The sequence below is a fragment of the Nanorana parkeri genome, unplaced genomic scaffold, assembly GCF_000935625.1.
Source record: "Nanorana parkeri isolate BGI_ZX_2015 unplaced genomic scaffold, ASM93562v1 scaffold809, whole genome shotgun sequence".
NCBI lineage: Eukaryota > Metazoa > Chordata > Amphibia > Anura > Dicroglossidae > Nanorana > Nanorana parkeri.
Genome location: NW_017307077.1, coordinates 475,675 through 496,651, shown reverse-complemented (window position 1 = coordinate 496,651; position 20,977 = coordinate 475,675). Strand labels below are relative to the sequence as shown.

Below are 20,977 nucleotides of genomic sequence, written 5' to 3'. Positions count from 1 at the left end.
TATATATATATAAAATCTGATGTACATCAGACATGTTTTACAGTAGACATAATCCTGTCCAATTGAGAAGCCTGCAAGGAGTGACCACCTCTTTTCTGCACACCATGGCAGACTTTATAAAACATCACAACTGATAGGGGTAGAATTCTGGCTTACACAATAACGTGATCAAGGAATGCATACCCTGTTTCACCGAAAATAAGACCTACCCCGAAAATAAGACCTAGTATTATTTTTGGGAATTGCTAAAATATAAGACCTACCCCAAAAATAAGACCTTGTTGTGACCATTCCCAGGGACGGTGGTGGCATAAGGGGGAACTTGAAGAGCTGCGGGAGAGAATCAGCGGTGCCAACAAAGCCAGCGCTAGAGAAAGCAAGGCGGCAACGGAGGGAGCAGAGCCGCATAAGACGATGCCGCCTCGGCATATGAGGAATTGATAGTGAAAGTGCACTTCGCTCATTCTGGCCAGCAATTGGTTAGCAAATTGCTCTTGGAAAGGTACGGCACCCCTAAATCACCATATTTTTGTACATGAATACATGTAGACCTTTCTACATGAATAAGTGTGGATTGTTGTACATTAAAAAAAAATAAGACCTACACCGAAAATAAGACCTAGTGTGTTTTTTTGAGCCAAAAAAAATATAAGACAGTGTCTTATTTTCGGGGAAACACAGTACCTAGTGGTACATCTCAATCCCGGAGCTGTTTCTAAGCCATTGGTAACATGGTGGGCAATGGGTAATACTACTGCCATTGTCATGCCATATTTTGGGTGCTGGCATTCTTTCCAGTGTTGGTGTGGGCTTCCTACCACAACCCCAATGTTCTCTCTACAGGGGTGTTAGAATGTGAGTACTACTGTAGAACAGGAACTAATCTGAATGGCTCTATGTACTCTGTAAACTTCGTTGTAATGTTGTTGAATAGGTAAAGAAAAAGCTTTTAATCATGATAGTCACCTTTAACAACAATGGCATTAACTACTTTTCGACCTAAAAGGGTCAGTGAAGCCTAGGCTGCAGCAACCTATGGCTTTAGAAACTATGAACTTCTGTCACCATAAGGCTCTCTGCACCCAGGAAACACATGCAGAGGCCACAAATGCATATGAGTAAGAGCTATTGGGGTCTGTGTGATAATGCTTTGTCCAAAATAACATTATTGGTTTCAGAGCTTGCTACCAACCAGGAAACCTCATTATAGTATTCTAAGTTAACATATCTTTCATTACCTTTGAAACCATCATCCTGTCCATACTGTTAATATGCGGACCAGTTGTGCACTGGCTCAATGTGTGGTAGCTTGGGTTAGAAAAGTACTGACTGTTCGAATTTCCCCCATTGGTGTGCGGAAGGGTATCTGCAGTAAAAAAACAAATATATGTCACCATACACTTTTTGTGACTTCTAAACAATTTGCATTTTTTCATATGTACCATATATTTCCATCACTCTATACAATTTAACATTTTCTTTTTCAAATGGCTTCATTTAATCCAATTTAATAATATAAGAAATGTAGCTACTCTATATAAAAGTTAGGAGATCCAACCATTCACCATACATAGAGCTCTCCTCGACTATGATTGTATATGATATGCTCTTGCTGCAACATTTTCATTCAACATGTCTAATACAGTACATGTGCTCTCCCTTCAAAAATGTACCTTGCTAAGAATTTTCCATTCAGATTGTCTAACTGACACATTTCCTAAAATTGCTTCTTGGGAGGACAATGGAATGTACTTGAGAAGCAGAAGATGGTAACATCATATGCCATCCAGAAACATCCCAAAGGACACACAAAATGTGTAGAGGGCAACAATTTACTTCATTTTCATTGAAAAGGGGTCTCTAAGGGGTCTATTCACTAAGCTGCCGTAGGCAGCCGAGTGAATGACTGACCTGAAGTGAAGTGAGCCGAACACTGTTCGGTCAATAGTAAACTAGCATTGTACCCGCCCTCGGCTGATGGACCTGATGGAGAACTGCAGCAGAGGGCGGGTACAATGCTAGTTTACTATTGGCTATTGCAAATTGAAATAGCCAATAGGAATCTAGCAATGCATTCCAATGGGTAAAAATGTTTTTTGTTTTTTTTTATATTCTGACACGGCTCAGTGTCAGAATAAAAAAAAAAGAAACAACAGTGTTTCCCTCCTTGGCGGCCAGGAGCGGGAGACTCCCAGAGCGCCAGGGAGAGTTTGCTGTTTGGAGATCAGTGTCCCTGGTTAGCAGGTAACCAGGGACGCTGATCTCTCTGCAAGTGGCCGGAGCCAGCCGTAAGATCACGGCGGCTCCGCCCAGCTGTCAGAAGCAGGCTGTCTCGGCTCGGCCAGCTTCGGCTTTCAGTGCGGCCGAGGCATATGCGTTCGGCTCGACTGAGCCGCTCGGCCACGTTCGGGAGCTGTACGGGCTATTGGGGCCGAAGCTAGCCGAAGGATCGGCCGAAGCTACGGGTATATCCTTTGGCAGCTACGTGAATAGACCCCTAATTGTCAATGAAACTTACCTTCCTCATTACAGCATCACCTCTGCTTCAATTACTCACCGTTCGGGCTGAACCGAATGCTTCCTGCACCCGAAGCGAGCCAAAGGATTAGTCGAACGTTCGGCTAAATCCTTCGGCTCCTTAGTGAATAACCCCCTCTTTGTTTAAAGAGCTTTAAAATGTATATGACACTGCCATTGGCATGCTTGTGCACACATTCCTAAGAGTGTGCCTGCCTGTGGGATCATGTGCTGAAGTGTATATGTTCATGTGCACCATATACTTAAGTTACACTAAGTATAGTTAAGTTACAGTGTTGCCAAAAAACTATTTCATAGAAATTAGGGATGCACCGATACCAAGTACCATACTAGGTACAAGTACAAGTATAGATACTAGCTAGAGCTAGGTTAGAGGCCTCCTCCCACAGTACCTGACACCATTGTTCCCCACTGTAGAGTTTGGAGTGTTCCTGCCCATCTTGGGGTGTTTCCACTCCACCTGCTGTATTTTCCATAATATAAAATAAAAATCCAGCAGGGAAAAAGTGAAAACCCCTTGCTATGATCACAGCAGGTGTGCAGACCAGGGAACACTAGCGCAGAGATTTCACGACATATTCTCACAACCATTAAGAGGTTTCCCTCTCTATCATCCACGAAACACTAAAATCTCACTGGATTATTCACAAAAGGGTGGAGAGTTTGGAGAAGGCAGGAGAAGGGAACAATCTAGGACAACATAGCTGATTGGGAAACATTCTCCAATTCAGCTCACTTTCCAGGTCAGCTATGTTGTCCTAGATTGTTCCCTTCTCCTGCCTTCTCCAAACTCTGCACCCTTTTGTGAATAACCCTGTGAGATTTTAGTATTTTGTGGATGGTCAGGCCCTTTTGGGTGGTCAGGCCCTTTAAAAAGTCAGACACAAAGAACAATGCTGCTGCAATGAACAGAAATAAAACAAAGCACTACATTTAAAAGATACGTTTTTAATGATGGTCATTGGCTACTGCACTTTGCGCATCATTCTTGCTTTTTCCACTGCTTTCAACTGATATCAATATTAAAGCTTCATCATTATCAATCACATTCTTCCATTAGCTTACTATATGGTATATTATCAGGATGCATGAATATCATATTATTCAGCTGACATCTTTTATGAATCAAGACACAATTTCCCCTCTCAAATAGCATACCTGAACTGATGGATGATTAGTATACAGGAATGAATGGAAGTTGTAATAACTTTAACAAGCTGTTTGTTCATTACCTGAGATGGTGTAGTCTGTGCTCAGGACACGGACGGTGGGGGTATAGCTTACAGCTGGCATAGTTGTCTCTTTGCCCTTCTGTTTCTGTCTGTAGATGATGAAGAGTGCTAGCATGAAGAGGACAACCAGGACGAGGATAATGATGCCAGCAATGGCCCCAATCTGGTAGGTGTCAGCAGGGATCGCTGCACTAGTGCGGGTCAGGCTGTTCAAGTTCCCGACAATTATCATAACAGCTAGAAGTAAAATACCAGTAACAATAAAGAGGAAATCAAATCAGATTTCAGAGGGTGCAGAGGAGAACAGAGGACATTATAAAAGGATCATTTGTGTATTTATCATAGCCGCAAATTACAATACAGACAGCTCAGTATGCAGAAAAGACAATTTTATATTCTTTGCATAGAATTGATTCTCCATTCATATAAACTCTGTTATAAAAATGTACAATCATTTATAGCTTAAAAGCTTTATCCTGTTTTATACTAGCATTAAAAATAACATATTTTGGATCTGCAGAATAACCTAAGGCTGCTTATGAACCTGCAGACCAGGCCAGTTAACAAATAAAACAAAATGTAGTGTTTGTACTTTTTTAAAAACAAAAATGAAAGAAAAATAATAAAAATTAGGGAAAAACATAAAAAAGCTTGTATATGAACGGTACCAAAAATGAAAAGGAAAAAAGTCTAGCTAAAGAAAGAGTGAGGAAGAACCAAAGACTAGAGACAAAAGAGGTTAAAGTGTCTCTAAAACCTAAGAACCAAAATGTAATTGATTGCATCTTACCAGTCCTCAGATGTGGTGGCTGCTGTAGGTTTCTTTTTTTCAGGCTTTTTTCCTATATTTTTACTTGCTGATCCTGCCAGTAACGCACTTCCTGTCCTAAGGTGACAACGCTCACTCACTGTACAGTATCTTTAGAGGCATGCACCTTTGTCACCCTAGGTGCTCTCCAATTTGGACTACAAACGCCTCTTCCTCTCATCTACACAACATTGGCGGAAGTGTTGTATAGCTCACAGAAAAGAACTGGGAATGCTAATAGCATGGTTTGAGGTTTTTGTTCAGTGTTCAAGAAGCGACATGGATGCGAGATTTCTGGCAGGATCATCAGGTATTTTCTGTACTTGTAGAAAATGTGCTTAGCCTAAAAAAATAAAATGAATGCACCAACCCTACATCTAAGGACTGGTAAACTGCAATATATTATATTTTTGTCCTTAGGCTCAGATATACTTCAATAAGGCATAATTAGGGATGAAACATATTCCACTCTAAATACATGCTGTATGCTGTCTGTGTCCACATTTCAGTCTGCCTTGCTAGTATATCCTGTTGTAGTCACACATGCAGAAGCACTGTTCTCAGAAACTAGTGCACTGTTTATTTCACAACTCCCTCCCAGCTCCACCCCCTCCTTTCTAATGTCCTGCCCACATTCCCGCCCCCTCTCTACTTTGCCAGCCTCTCCTACAGCCTGGAGCCCAACTGCACATGCCTTTGTGAGAGATAACCCATATTCCAAATAACCTGGAAGGTTAGAGGTCTGGCAGGCTGCCAAGATCTGCTCTCATAGAAAAGAAGCTGACATTTCCCTGCCACTGTTGTGAACTTGAAAATGAATTTCCCCACAATGCCTGTAGCTACAGAGATAGATTAGAGCTTTTACTGCTCATTAAGAATTTGTAAATACTTTAGTGTGTATAGTTTGGGCTTGGGTTCACTTTAAGGGCCAGGATTTGTCTTGAAGTCAGATGCCTGTATTCCTAGCCATAATGATGACGTAACATAAAAAGCTTAAGAAAAAGAGATGAAAAGGTTTAACACAATTACCTTGATCACATCTTGTACCCTTCCAACCTGGATTGCAGTAACAAGTTCCAGTGATGTGGTCACATGTGGAGTTATTGAGACAGTCACACACTTGTCGACAGCCATACCCATAGGATCCTGGTGGGCACTCTAAATACAATACAGGGCACATAAGGGATACATATTTAGATGCAAATGCAGGATTTTGAAAACCTACATTATTTTACACAATTCTGAACTGATACAGTCAACAACCTAACCTGTTATCAAAAGTGCAGTCCTTTACCTATTATCAGCTTTGTTATAGCTGCAGCAGCATGACAGTTTGCTATTGGCAAAAGGAAATATTTTTGTCACAATATGGGACCACCCATGTGATCAGCAAACAGGACTGAGTTTAGGAACCTACAGCTGGTTGGGTTAATATGACACAGATTTTCTTTAGTATTAGATTATAGACCGTGGAGGGTGGTGGTTAAAATACATAGCAACATGATTTATGTCCACTTTAAACAAAATACTATTACTGAAAGAATGTAAATATTTTAAAAATGTGAATTAATTTAAATGCATTAAACATAATAGGCTAGTGGATCTACACATTATATCCATACAAGGGCCATAACTAAAAATACAAATCATAGCTACCAGACTTACTCTGTTCACAGTGTTTTCCCATGAATCCTGTGCGACATGTACATTGTCCAGTTATATGGTCACAGTCAGCACCATTCTGACACTGGCATACCAAGGAACATTCTTTTCCAAAATAACCCAATGGGCACCCTAGGGGCATGAATAACATGTTGTTATAAACAATAGTTCACTATCAATATCACAATACACACATCACATATGAATGAAAGTTACAAATGTCACATAGTGATGTGAACTGTTTGTAGTTAAACGAGAACTATGAGGTGAGTGCTTTTCACTCACCTCATAGTTCTAGCCGACCTGTGACAATGAGACTGTCACAGGTCGGCTCAGTAGATTGTGAGGTGAGCGAACACATACCGGCGTTCGCTCACCCCTCGATCCTGTCACAGGGGAGGGGCTGGATTCCGCCCTCCCCGCTCCGATTCGCCATCTGACTGGCGGATCGGACGGGGGAGGGGGTTTTTGTTCAGTGTTCAAGAAGCGACATGGATGCGAGATTTCTGGCAGGATCATCAGGTATTTTCTGTACTTGTAGAAAATGTGCTTAGCCTAAAAAAATAAAATGAATGCACCAACCCTACATCTAAGGACTGGTAAACTGCAATATATTATATTTTTGTCCTTAGGCTCAGATATACTTCAATAAGGCATAATTAGGGATGAAACATATTCCACTCTAAATACATGCTGTATGCTGTCTGTGTCCACATTTCAGTCTGCCTTGCTAGTATATCCTGTTGTAGTCACACATGCAGAAGCACTGTTCTCAGAAACTAGTGCACTGTTTATTTCACAACTCCCTCCCAGCTCCACCCCCTCCTTTCTAATGTCCTGCCCACATTCCCGCCCCCTCTCTACTTTGCCAGCCTCTCCTACAGCCTGGAGCCCAACTGCACATGCCTTTGTGAGAGATAACCCATATTCCAAATAACCTGGAAGGTTAGAGGTCTGGCAGGCTGCCAAGATCTGCTCTCATAGAAAAGAAGCTGACATTTCCCTGCCACTGTTGTGAACTTGAAAATGAATTTCCCCACAATGCCTGTAGCTACAGAGATAGATTAGAGCTTTTACTGCTCATTAAGAATTTGTAAATACTTTAGTGTGTATAGTTTGGGCTTGGGTTCACTTTAAGGGCCAGGATTTGTCTTGAAGTCAGATGCCTGTATTCCTAGCCATAATGATGACGTAACATAAAAAGCTTAAGAAAAAGAGATGAAAAGGTTTAACACAATTACCTTGATCACATCTTGTACCCTTCCAACCTGGATTGCAGTAACAAGTTCCAGTGATGTGGTCACATGTGGAGTTATTGAGACAGTCACACACTTGTCGACAGCCATACCCATAGGATCCTGGTGGGCACTCTAAATACAATACAGGGCACATAAGGGATACATATTTAGATGCAAATGCAGGATTTTGAAAACCTACATTATTTTACACAATTCTGAACTGATACAGTCAACAACCTAACCTGTTATCAAAAGTGCAGTCCTTTACCTATTATCAGCTTTGTTATAGCTGCAGCAGCATGACAGTTTGCTATTGGCAAAAGGAAATATTTTTGTCACAATATGGGACCACCCATGTGATCAGCAAACAGGACTGAGTTTAGGAACCTACAGCTGGTTGGGTTAATATGACACAGATTTTCTTTAGTATTAGATTATAGACCGTGGAGGGTGGTGGTTAAAATACATAGCAACATGATTTATGTCCACTTTAAACAAAATACTATTACTGAAAGAATGTAAATATTTTAAAAATGTGAATTAATTTAAATGCATTAAACATAATAGGCTAGTGGATCTACACATTATATCCATACAAGGGCCATAACTAAAAATACAAATCATAGCTACCAGACTTACTCTGTTCACAGTGTTTTCCCATGAATCCTGTGCGACATGTACATTGTCCAGTTATATGGTCACAGTCAGCACCATTCTGACACTGGCATACCAAGGAACATTCTTTTCCAAAATAACCCAATGGGCACCCTAGGGGCATGAATAACATGTTGTTATAAACAATAGTTCACTATCAATATCACAATACACACATCACATATGAATGAAAGTTACAAATGTCACATAGTGATGTGAACTGTTTGTAGTTAAACGAGAACTATGAGGTGAGTGCTTTTCACTCACCTCATAGTTCTAGCCGACCTGTGACAATGAGACTGTCACAGGTCGGCTCAGTAGATTGTGAGGTGAGCGAACACATACCGGCGTTCGCTCACCCCTCGATCCTGTCACAGGGGAGGGGCTGGATTCCGCCCTCCCCTTGACTGGCGGATCGGACGGGGGAGGGGGCGGGTACAGCTGGCTCTGCCTCTAGATAGGCAGAGCCAGCTGCCACTCACGCAGCTGGGCGGATCCAGACATAATTGTCGGGATCCGCTTCAGCTGCAGCGTCTGAGTATACCACGAGCTGTAGCTCGCGGTATACTGTGGCGTCTCAGTATACCAAGAGCTGTAGCTCGCGGTATACTGAGCTTAGGGTGACGGGAGGACGCTAGTTTGTGTCCTCCCGTTACCCTAAGGAGAACTATGGGGAAAAGCCTTAACCCCATAGTTCTCCTTTAAATGAAAAATATTGGGAGAGTAAAATATAATCTTCCCAATACTTAGAGCTGATGTGTGACAGAGCTGAGCGATTACAAGCCGCTGATTATTATTATTCAGGATTTATATCGCGCCAACAGTTTGTGCAGCGCTTTACAATATAGGGAAGACATTACAATCACAATACAAATCAAGACAAGATGGTAGGGAGGGCCCTTCCAATCACTAAGCTTGTGGTCTTCTCCCTGCTGAGAGCAGTGACTGTCAGTCACCGCTCCCCACAAGGATTCCCCCCTCCCCTCTCTGTTACTCCAGCGCTCATTGGAGGGACAGACAGGGGAGGGGGTGGGCATAGCTGACTCTGGCTCTAGAGAGGTAGAGGTAGCTGTCAATCCCAACAATATTGTCTGGATCTTTCCCAGCAGCAGTATGGCTCTACACTCTCAGCATCTAGCAGACAGTAGCCCACTATATTATGACTTTGGGTCCCAGGTCTGCATTAGTAAATGTACTCTTGTGACCCAAAAGAGAAGTTAATCAAACAAAAAAGGTTTGGCTTTACGTCTCTTTTAATTGACTGGCTACTATGGTATGTCTGCATTGTGTGTTAACCAACCACCTCTCTTACTGATAATGATTCTCGCACATGACTATACACACTAGACATGTGCACTGCCAAAAAATTAGTTTCGTTTCGTTTTAAATTCGGATTTGTGTTATTTCGTTTTTTGGGATTCGGGTGTGAAAGTCAATTTGGATTCGGAATTCGGATTCGGACGAAATTCGGTAGGGGTAGTTCGTTTGAACGTTCGTTTCGTTTTCGTTTCTTATTCGTACGTTCGTTCGTTTGCAGCAAAGTGACATTTGAGGGGGATAAATGTTTTTCTCCTTCTCTAATGTCACTTTGCTCCAACAAACGAAACGAATAAGAAACTAAAACGAAACGAACGTTCAAACGAACTACCGCTACCGAATTTCGGAAACGGAAATTCGGATTCGTTTGCATTCGTTATATCTGTAATTCGGAATTCGGATACATCCGAATGTCCGAATTTCCGAAAATTCGTCCGAATTTCGAATCGGAACGAAACGAATCGCACATGTCTAATACACACTATATCCAGTTAAACTGAATGATAGATCTTACTCTGAGTACAGTACAGGCCAGTCCATCCAGGGGAACACTTGCACTCTCCATCATATGCGCTGCAGTATGCTCCATTATGGCAGTTACAGGTGTGAATGCAGTTGGGGCCCCAGTATCCAGGAGGGCAGGCTAAAACACAAGATTTATATATATATATATATAAATATATGTATTAAAACAAAAACTTAAATTGTCACTTCTACACAGATAAAGACAAAAATCCAGTATTCTGCATTCCACATTTTTATAACCATTGTAATGGTATTAGGGCTCACTACCGATACTGTGAGATGGTTTGCAGTATCTCAGAGGATGTGAGCAGTGGCAGTACATGAACAATCCACAGTAACCAATCAAAAATTATTCTTCACCTTCTAGAGTAGGCACACATCTATAAGCCTGTATCTCATTGGATGCAAATACTCACTGATTAAATAAGCTTGAAGTGCAAACTTTTTTTCTTTTTAGTTTTGGGTAGAGCAGGGGTGGGGAACCTCTGGCCCTCCAGCTTTGGTGAAACTACAAATTCCATTTTGCATCTGTGTCTAGGAGTCATGCCTGCGGCTGTGAGGATCTTGCAATGCCTCATGGGATTTGTAGTTTCACCATAGCTGGAGGGACGGACGTCCCCCACCCCTGGGGTAGAGTATGAGGGGTTATTTCTGTCAGTGTCACCACTGAGTAGGTTTACTGTCTACTGAATATCCTGGTGTTCATTGTCCCTAAAAGTGATCAGAACACAAACTTTATAATTACCACCAGAAGAGAAAGTTCATGGTGCTTTATCATGACAAGAAATAGGGGGAAATCTCCCCAATGGGACATAGACAGCAAAAATCTGATGGGAGTTTTAATCATTCCCTATTCTATTCTCTATATCTAGAGATTGCCCAAAAACAAAAATGCAACATTTTGCAGTTTAGCAGCCATTAATCCTGATGGCTGCATTAGTTTTTTCAGACATTTTGTGCATTCAGCTCAGCTCACAGGAAGTGACAAAGACTCTGCATTTCTGGCAAGCTAATTTTCTGTGCTTGCTAAAAACATTCTTAGCCTGTAAAGTGAAAACTAATGCAGCCACCACATTGGTGTGCTGCAACATATACAGTTTAATTTTTGGGTGAAGATATACTGTAAAGGAGTTATAAACATCATTCCGCAGTGGAAAAGTGGAAAAGTCTTTACTGCCTGTTAAAAAACAATTCAGTCTGAAAATATAGTATCAGAATACGAGTGTAACAATATAAAATTGCTTTCAAATGTGTAAAGTATGGTTTTCCTGTCTCAGAAATCCAATAAACAGACATCTGAAGTGGCAGTATATTATAGATCACATCCTCTTTCAGAGCATCAGGACATATAATATGTGAAACAGAAAGATCTTTTCTTTTCCACATGAATTGGATTATTTTACAATGGCTTGTATACAGCGTGCTCCTTTCAGCTCCCTCTATTAGAAGTGTGTCATAACTCTTCCAGCTTCCTTCCTTGTGGGCAGTAAGACTGGCTAAAGAATCTACTTCTACTTCTTACTTGGCCTCATGAGGTTGAAAAATGTGTAAAATGCAATTAAGTGCCGATCTCTTTGGTGCCCTACTTTCCCTGCTAATTGCTCATAATTCATTATTGAATTTGATGCCTCAACTGTTTCCACATCATTTCTCGGTTAACATTAACTTAATGAACCGTTGTCTTGTAACCAGTGTAACCCCGGACAAAACACTGTTGACCTATTCTTTCGTAGCACAATAATATGTACCAGGACAAATATACATTTTCCACCATCAAAGTAGCACTGAACTCTAATATATTACTATCCACCTATATAACATTGGCCAATACATTATCTGCAGCTGTTAAGATCACATGGCCTCAGTTATCAATTCTATACTGATGGTTCTCAAATATACAACCACACTTATCCGGATTCTTATTTTGCTGTTTCTCTCCTATCCAACTGTATCTGTGACATAAAAACATGGATGACTCAAAATTTCCTTCAACCAAACTGTGTTAAAGGAGAACTATGGGGTTAAGGCTTTTTCCCATAGTTCTCCTTAGGGTAACGGGAGGACACAAACTAGCGTCCTCCCGTCACCCTAAGCTCAGTATACTGCGAGCTGTAGCTCGCGGGATACTGAGACCCCGCAGTATACCGCAAGCAGCTGCTCGCGCCTCGCGGTATACTGAGACGCGGAAGCGGATCCCGACAATTATGTCTGCATCCGCCCAACTGCGTGACTGACAGCTGGCTCTGCCTATCCAGAGGCAGAGTCAGCTGTACCCGCCCCCTCCCCCGTCCGTTCCGCCAGTCAGCGCTGGCGGATCGGAGCGGGGAGGGAGGAATCCAGCCCCTCCCCTGTCACGGCAGAGAGCTGTGACAGGATCGAGAGGTGAACGAACGCCGGTATGTGTTTTCGCTCACCTTCCCTTTTACTAAGCCGACCTGTGACAGTCTCATTGTCACAGGTCGGCTAGAACTATGAGGTGAGTGAAAAGCACTCGCCTCATAGTTCTCCTTTAAGTCTGCGACCCCCAAGCAAACATGTGAAGCCAGTCCTACAACTGTATCTGTAGATGGTACTGAACTTAGGCTTCAGTCTAAACTGAAAAATGTTGGGGTGATGTTTGCTGCTAGCTTAGCATTCGATTCACATGTACAGAACTTTGTCAGCATATCTTTTTTTCACTTTAGAAATATTGCTCACCCTTTGTTATCATACACTGTGGCTGAAAGGCCGATTAATACATTTCCCCCAACTTGACTATTGCAATGCTCTACTTGGTGGAGTACGTAAATCCACACTAAACAGACTGCAGTATGTCCAAAATTCGGACTAGTCACTGTGTCACTGATGTTTGTGGTCCTGAAACGTTGGCTTATTGACCTACTGTATGTGACGTGATTTGCGGTAAAAATATCTTTATTTGCATACTATAACACTGAGTGCTTGTGACTTATCTTTGAATACCTGAGAATCCAAAGGTCTAATGCAAGTGATCATATTACTCCTAACCTCGAGTCCTTGTACTGGCTAGCTGTCAGGTTTCACATTGACTTCAAAACCCTCATGCTTACCTATGAGGCTCCGCATGGCATGGCATCCCAATATCTGTCTGACCATTTATCACCTTGTAACCAACACTCCACTAATTCTGGTCTGCTATGTGTTCCTGAAACTCTATTGGAGTCAGGGCTTTCTCCTGTTATGCTCCAAAAATCTGGAATTCTCTTCACCCAACTGTTATTTTTTTTGTTTATTTTATATATCCTTTGTTCTTGTTTTTGTTTCTCTTGTAAAGCACTTTGAGAAGGTACCTTAAAAAGTGATATATAGAATGAAGGGGAATGAAAGGCTTTAAAAGAAATATACATATCAGACATGGTAAGTGCTCGGATCAGCAGCACTATTTGTTTTTTACACTGCAGGGTTTAATATTACTATAAAAAAAGCAAACAAACATGGTACACTTACGTTGAGAGCAATCACTGCCAATCCATCCAGGGTAGCACTGGCATGAGCCATCTATAGGGTTACAGGTGCCATTGTTAGTGCATGTACAAATTCCAGCACAGTTCTTCCCAAACCGGCCACTGGGGCAAACTAAAAGGACAAAGACATGTTTTAGTTGTAATCAAAGTTGATCATGCTGTTTTTAAGACAAGGGAAAAGTGTATTTAAATCAGGAATTAATAAAAATCACAAAAATGCAACCAGTTAAAGAAAAAAATATTAACCCTTGTGGTGGGGTTACACCTGCAATGCAAGGGTTAACTGCTCATTTTCATCTAGGGACTAAAATACTTTACAAATGTGACATACTCTGTTTTTTTCTTGAACATCCTATTTACATATGGACAGCACAGAAAAAAATTGAAAGTTTGTACTGCATCATATAGCTAAGCTTTTTATCCTGGTTCAGAACTACCCACATCGTAACATTGTGAGGAGAAGTCTTAGCAAGATAGAGATACATTTTCATGTGGAGAATTCTTTTTTCCCCCAAAAAAAGAGAAATGTGAAACCTGATTGGTTACTAGAGACAGCAACTCCAATTTTATGCTCATTTTTTTTGGTTTCAATAAATCAGGTATATTGGTCATAAGTCTATAACAATATAAAATAGCTTATTTCTTAAAATTGGAGTCAAGGAAATGAGCACAAAATCTGAGCTGGGTTCTACCCTTCATTTCTTTTTTGTAAAAAGCTGAAAAATGAATTGTGATTTGCTACTGACAACGCAATTTTTTTCTTTTTTTTTCTTTTCTCTCTTTTATTTTATTTTCTCTATTTTCACTGAATTGGACTATAGAGTTTCTTTCACACAATGGCATGCCAGTTATCATCAAGTTGTCTTGTGTAACCAAAATTGATACAAAAACGTCTCAATTCACAAAGCTTTATCACCAGTCTAAGGAACTCTAGTTCTAGTTCCAGTATAGTATGTTGCTATACTTTTCAAATGCCATTGGACTCAACTGAAATTGGCTCACTTTAAAAAAAATAAGAATATTTATCCTTGTGTGTTAGCTTTGTGAATTGAGCCTAAAAAGTGTTGAGTGGATTTCCTCCTGAGCTGTAGACAGCCAAGTGTCATCTACAACACTGTGACTCACCTTCATTGCAGAGTGAGCCCATGAAACCAGCAAGGCAGTCACACTGGCCGGTCACGTGATGACAAGGACCATTGCTGTGGACACACTGTGGACAAGCTTGGCTGCACCGATGTCCAAAGAAGCCTGGAGAACAAACTGCACATAAACATATCGTGATGATTAATAAAAATGATCCATATACCAAGTCTGTGTGAGATGTCTGTAAATGATAATTTATTATTATTACTACTATTATTATTATTATTACTATACAGGATTTATATAGAGCCAACAGTTTTATATAGCGCTTTACAACATATGGAGAGACAGTACAATTACAATGCAATACCATACAAAAGGATTAGAAGGACCCTGCCTGCGAGAGCTTACAATCTACAAGGAGGGGCAAGTGATACAGAAGGTAATATCTGTGCAGGATGAGCTGGTTGGAGGAGTAGATGTACAGTTTTTAAGAGGAGGTGATACAGGCTTCCCTAAAGAGGTGAGTTTTCAGAGATCGCCTAAAGGCAGGCAGATTACGAGATAGCTGTATAAGTTGAGGTAGAGAGTTCCAGAGGATGGGAGAGGCTCTGGAGAAATCCTGGTTGGTGAGCATGGGTGGAGGTGATGAGAGAGCAGGAGGTATTTGGAGGAGCTAAAGGAGCGAAGAGACACTTTATTAGATAAAGTGTATCTAGACCCCAAACTTTTTTTTTTTTCAGTTTTGGATATAGTAAGAAAAGGTAAAAGTCAAAGCCAGTTTTTTCCGAGTTTGAGTAGGAGATAGTAAACTCCCATGGCAGGGCATTCACACTTTCTGTCCCTAAACAAAACAGGAAATGATAGATCTGTCCACAGTGAGGGAAATCCCTTCATGAAGATATCCCCCCATTTCCTTTTCTGGTGACAACCATAACATTTTGGATTGCCCATCACTTTCTGTCCTGGTAACATTGGCCACTAAGACCAATAGAGATGGTAAATCTGCACAGTGGCCACACTGCCAACAATAAAACCCGGAAAGAGGTTATAATGCCACACTACCCATTCTATCCAAAACAGAAACATATAGTTTGAAAAGTAGATACACTTTAACTGTCATAACCATATAGAAATCACTTACTTCTTTGGCACGTTGGCCCTCTGTATCCGGGTGCACATTCACAAATGCCATCATCTGGTGAGCAGGAGGCCCCATTCTTGCAGTTACAGGACAGCGAACAGTTTTGTCCCCAGTGTCCCCCAGTGCACATACTGTCGCAGTGCATACCTGAGTAAATGAATATGAGTAAATGAATATTAGAAGTATATTGTATTATAATGCACTAACATAAAACTGTACCAACAGTGATGTGTTTATCTTGTTTTGTTTTTTTTATCCAAATACCACCTCTTTTTCAGCTAGATCATACATTTAACTTAGTTTTCAGGGTTTAGTCGTACATAGTAACCTACATAGTAACGATAACCTTTATGTCGCAAACAGGAGTTTAGGGGTAGTAGTAGTCTGCAGAAGTAGGCCGAAAACTGATACATGTTTCTACCCATTTCTGCCAAATATGCTTTCAAGCAAACAATAAGTACAAAAATGTAGCTATACTTATATTCATTCCTGCTCATTGCTTTTAACATAACAATGACCCAAATAAATTGCTCTCTTTTTTATTGCTCAGCAGATATATACTGACAGCTATGAATACTGTCTCCATCCTTTTAAGTGAATAAGCTTGTATAATCCAGAAACTTTATTTAAAACCATATTTTACCCCTGTATAGTCTCATGAGAAAAGTATCAGTGTTATATAAGAGGGTCTTTTGTATACATTGTTTTAGCAGCTGGTTTTATCATCATTCTGTCTCTACCTAACAGGCAGAAAAGAATTCAAATCATTCAAAGTAATTATATACACTGGCAAGGTATTCTTTAAAACCTATCTTACTGCTGTTACACAGCCATGGGGTTAATTTCCAATTAGCTAAGAGCAGATTACTATTAATCCCATAACAAATGATAAAGGCCACAGAGGAAATCACGTCATTTGACCGCCACACAGTGCTGCACTGCAGAGCTCATTCACAGTCCCGTGTTTTGTTAAAGTTTTTTTTTCCTTCCTTGTGCTATAGTAGAAAATCCCTAACTGAGCCACTAATTTCCAGCCAGGAACAAACCTATAATGCGAACTCTTAATTATAACCTCAGACTGCTTTACAATGTTAAGATTGCAATGGATGTTACGTTTGTGCTCCAGGGACAGAACGGATAACAAATTCTGCTATTAACAGTCATGCTAGCAAGCATCCCAAATCTCATTGTGTCTGCTCCGCATTAACAATCAAAGCTGCCGGACCACTGAATAGATCATTTGTTTCTTTGTTTGGAAGAAAGAAAAAGTTGACAAAAAATTGAACTCTGAGTTACAAAATGCATGGAGGATCTTACTTCAATCATAAAGTTAAAAATGGACCATAGAAGGTGCATTGGCTCTATATGTCATGGATGTTATATATGTAGAAGTTACTGCTCATTGTTGATGCAGTTTCTCCAGTAAGCTGACAGATTCGGTCTGTTCTAGTGTCGATAAGGAGATTTGTGAAGGAATGTTTTTGCCAGGGACCAGGACAAAGAGACCATTGATGGTCTGGACCTGTTGCTAGGCAATTACTGAGGGCTCATGATAAAACTTTACCCAGCCGCTCAGAAGTGCTCAGGTCTTTATGCCTTCTGCACTTGTAGCCGTCTTGTGCAATCAACATTCCCTCTCAAGAAGCAGCTCTAAAAAATATCACTCTTTTCCTATAGACCATAAAGCAACCACACTCGCCAAGAAAGAATATATGGCACTCTTATATTTTGCTGGCTTTTATTTTAGAAAACAATTTGAAGGAACGTTGTACATAAAGTGCACATTCTGTCTGAAAATGTAATAAAAAAGTAAAGTCTAATAAAGTCTATTAATAGCCCAAACCTTTTTTTTTGTTTTGGATAGAGTGGGGAAAAGGCTAAAACCCCTATCAGCTTATTTTTTGCTGTCTGTGTTCTGCTGTGAAGGTTTCACTAGATTGGGGGTGCAACATCTTAGACAGTTGTCACCAGAACATTTGTCCTAATTTAAAGATTTACCCTCACTTCTAAAATGTAGGATCCCCTTACTTTCTGTCTTAGTGAGAACGGTCAGCAGGACAAATCGAAGTATAAATCTTCCCAATGGGGTCATAGACCTCCAAAAAAAACTTGGTGGAGGGTCTAACCCAAAACCAAGAAATTTTTTTGCCTTTACATACACTTTTAGTGTGAGGTTATGGAAGGTTTTAACTAAATTAGCATTAAACCTAGATACCAGGCAATTCAACTCTAATTCTTAAATGAGCTGGCCATAAAACATTTAGGGTATTACAGACCTGACCATGCAATGCATAAAGACTTTAGGGTCTATTCACTAAGTTGCCGTAGGCAGCCGAGATAAAGACCGACCTGAAGTGATCCGAGCGCTGTTAGGCTATTCACTTCAGGCTGGTACCACTGATTTCAGCCGTATATCGGCTGAAATCAGCCGTACATCGGGTGGCTTCACGTGGCTTCTGAGCATGTTCGGCCGACCCAAAGTGCAGGAGGAGTTCGACTCAGCCGACCCAACATCTGGATCGGCTAAGCCGAACCTCCGCAGGCTTCTCGCTGCTGTTCAGTCTATTCTTATAGATGCTGAACAGCAGTGAGTGGATAGCCGAATGCCGCTCGGCTGTTCTGCTCGGTCCCTCAGAGGTACCGAGCAGAACAGAAAAATAGTAAAAAAAGTAAAAAAAATAAATAGAAAACGATGCGGCAATGACAGCTAGCTCCTCCCAACAGTTTTCTATTGGCCGGCGGTTCTGCTGCCGTCAAAAAAAAGAATCTCCCACAGGAGAGAAACACTGCTTTTTCTTTTTTTCTTTATTTTGACACGGAGCCGTGGCAGAATAGAAAAAACTAATTTTTGGGCTATTGCAAATTGAAATAGCCAATAGGAATCTAGTAATGCATTCTTATGGGTAACAATTTAATTTTTTTTTCTATTATAACACGGCTTTAAAGCTACGGCTAGGTCCTTCGGCTGCTTCGTGAATAGACCCCAATGTGTGGAGGAGCAAAGCAATATATGAGCAAATGACAATCAGACAAGGAAGTCACGTCAATACAAGAGCCCGGGGCCATTGTATAAAGGGAACAATGGACCTACTTAGTTAGTTATGGACTCTTTTTAATCATCTCATGTCTATATAATCTGCTATCCCAGACATACAGACTCCGTTAAATTTTAAGGGGACCGTCCGATCAAAAATAATTACTAGTCACTAGTTAAACAAATAACCAAAAATCTAAATAAATCTATGAACTGTTTTTTACAGAATTGTATTGTAACAAATTTGTAAAATGTGATGCTAAACATGGTGAACAAATACCCTCTGAATTTGCAAAGATTAAACTACACTAAGGAAAACGTTCCGAACAATATGGAAGCTGCCATAGCTGATAACTTTTTGTGACAATGCTACTTCACTGGCTGTCATGTTGATCCACTGATTTCAATACTTTCTGAGGCATTGACCTGGAACACATATGCAGATCAGGAGTTCTCTCTTTGCTATGACTTATGTCGGATGTGCATGCTTGTTCTAGGTCAGTGATTCACAAAGTACTGAAGCCATTGACAGCCAGGCAACTAGTATTTCTAGCAGAGATCAATCCAATATTTCTGACACACAGGTTTTTTTTCCAACACCTTAAAAGAGAACTATGGGGTAAGTGTTTTTCCCAAAGCTCAGTATATCGCGCGCTATCGCCTGCTATATGCTTAGAGCAGCGCAGCCGGGACGGATCCCGACAATACTGTCGAGATCCACCCAGCTGCGTGAGTGACAGCTGGCGCTGCCTATCTGGAGGCAGAGCCAGCTGTGCCCGCCCCCTCCCACATTCCTTCCTCAGCTCAGTGCTGGAGGGTCTGCAGGGAGATGATCGGGAAGTGAGCGGATCGTTTCTGGTCACTTCCCGATCGATAGAGTAGATCTGTGGCAGCTTCTTTGTCACAGGTCGGCTCTAACTATGAGGATGAATGGAAATCCCTCACCTCATACTTCTCCTTTAAATAAACACAAAGTTTGTTTGTAATCCTGTTATAAAACACTGGAAATAGTTACTACAGTATAGTGATAATGATAGCATCAAGGCAAAGCATGCAAATCAATGCAGTTATAAAATGGAATCAAGAGGGCAGAAAGTGGAAAGTGATTCCCTGAAGCGGGCTCTTTACTCAGGCTTCTTACCGATAAAAGCTGGTTCTTGTGAAGTATTTAAATCATGTTTATTTAAAAACAGTGACCTACTTGCCCTCACTGCTGCCTATTACTTACCTTTTAGGTTTCCCCGAAACATCTACATTTTCACCACCACCTGTATCCTTAAAATGACCCCCAACCCCTAAAATGATTCCTTAACAATTAATATAGCTCTAACACATGACCCTCAATCTTAAATTGCCCTTTAACTTAACCTAACAAACAACCCTTTACAACTCTTCTTTTAGCACTTTCATCATAGCCTGGCACCAAATGCTTCAATACCATTGTTTTATGAACTCTAAAACAATATATGTGTTCTTCAGTGCTAAATCTATGCCCAGTCTAGCCAAACAGTTTCAGTCAATAAACAACAACAATGGCGTGAACAAACCCCATGAAAAATGGCTTAATTTAAACACCCATCATGCAGTCATATCATTTACCTGCCCATCCTGCCAGGCAGCGGCAATACCCAGTAGCTGGATGACAGCCATCAGCATGGCTACAGTCACAACGTTCAGAGCAGTTCATTCCATACGTGCCATCCTAGAAATACAAATACCAAACGTTTTATAACACTTATGCACTTTATACACTTATTACAGCTGTTTCAAAATTAGATAATCTTAAACCAAACAGCAAGGGTCAACAACCAATGCCAAAAACTTCCCACTGTATGCATTAAAGATTACTCATACCAATCACATGTTTGCATTAAATAGCTTCCCCACCTCTGCTGGAATATTGATACATTTTTGTTACTTTGCTGTGCAGTCAGAAGGCAACCACTGGAGGGAAAAGGCAGCAGAATGACGGCTGATATAACCTTATTTTACATTAATGTGTGCTAATGTTTTAAAAATTATGTTTGGATCATAGCTTGTAATTATATATGTTCATAGGAGACTCTTCATCTGCAGACTCTGTATCCTGCTAGTAGTGCCTCAAAGTGATTGTACGTTGCTGACAGTGGCGTAACAATCGCCGCCTGGGTCGCTATGGCATGTGGGGGTGCTGGCTGTCACAGACACAGCTCAGCAGCGGCCACAGCGCATTTCCCCTCATAGCCGCTGCGGAGCTGTGTCAGTGACAGCCAGCCGCTGC

General features: G+C 40.9%; 1 protein-coding gene across 1 annotated transcript in view; it reads right to left on the bottom strand.

Annotated features, from left to right (window-relative positions):
* Positions 1–20,977, bottom strand: part of MEGF10 (multiple EGF like domains 10) — a 148,996-nt gene that overhangs the window by 7,301 nt on the left and 120,718 nt on the right. The window contains exons 16-24 of the mRNA XM_018565052.1: positions 20,317–20,419; positions 15,684–15,830; positions 14,582–14,716; positions 13,440–13,568; positions 9,964–10,092; positions 8,118–8,246; positions 7,482–7,610; positions 3,771–4,007; positions 1,239–1,366 (exon numbers count right to left, since the gene is read on the bottom strand). Of these exons, the coding sequence (XP_018420554.1) occupies positions 1,239–1,366; positions 3,771–4,007; positions 7,482–7,610; positions 8,118–8,246; positions 9,964–10,092; positions 13,440–13,568; positions 14,582–14,716; positions 15,684–15,830; positions 20,317–20,419 (1,266 nt within the window). The remainder of the gene's footprint in view (positions 1–1,238; positions 1,367–3,770; positions 4,008–7,481; positions 7,611–8,117; positions 8,247–9,963; positions 10,093–13,439; positions 13,569–14,581; positions 14,717–15,683; positions 15,831–20,316; positions 20,420–20,977) is intronic.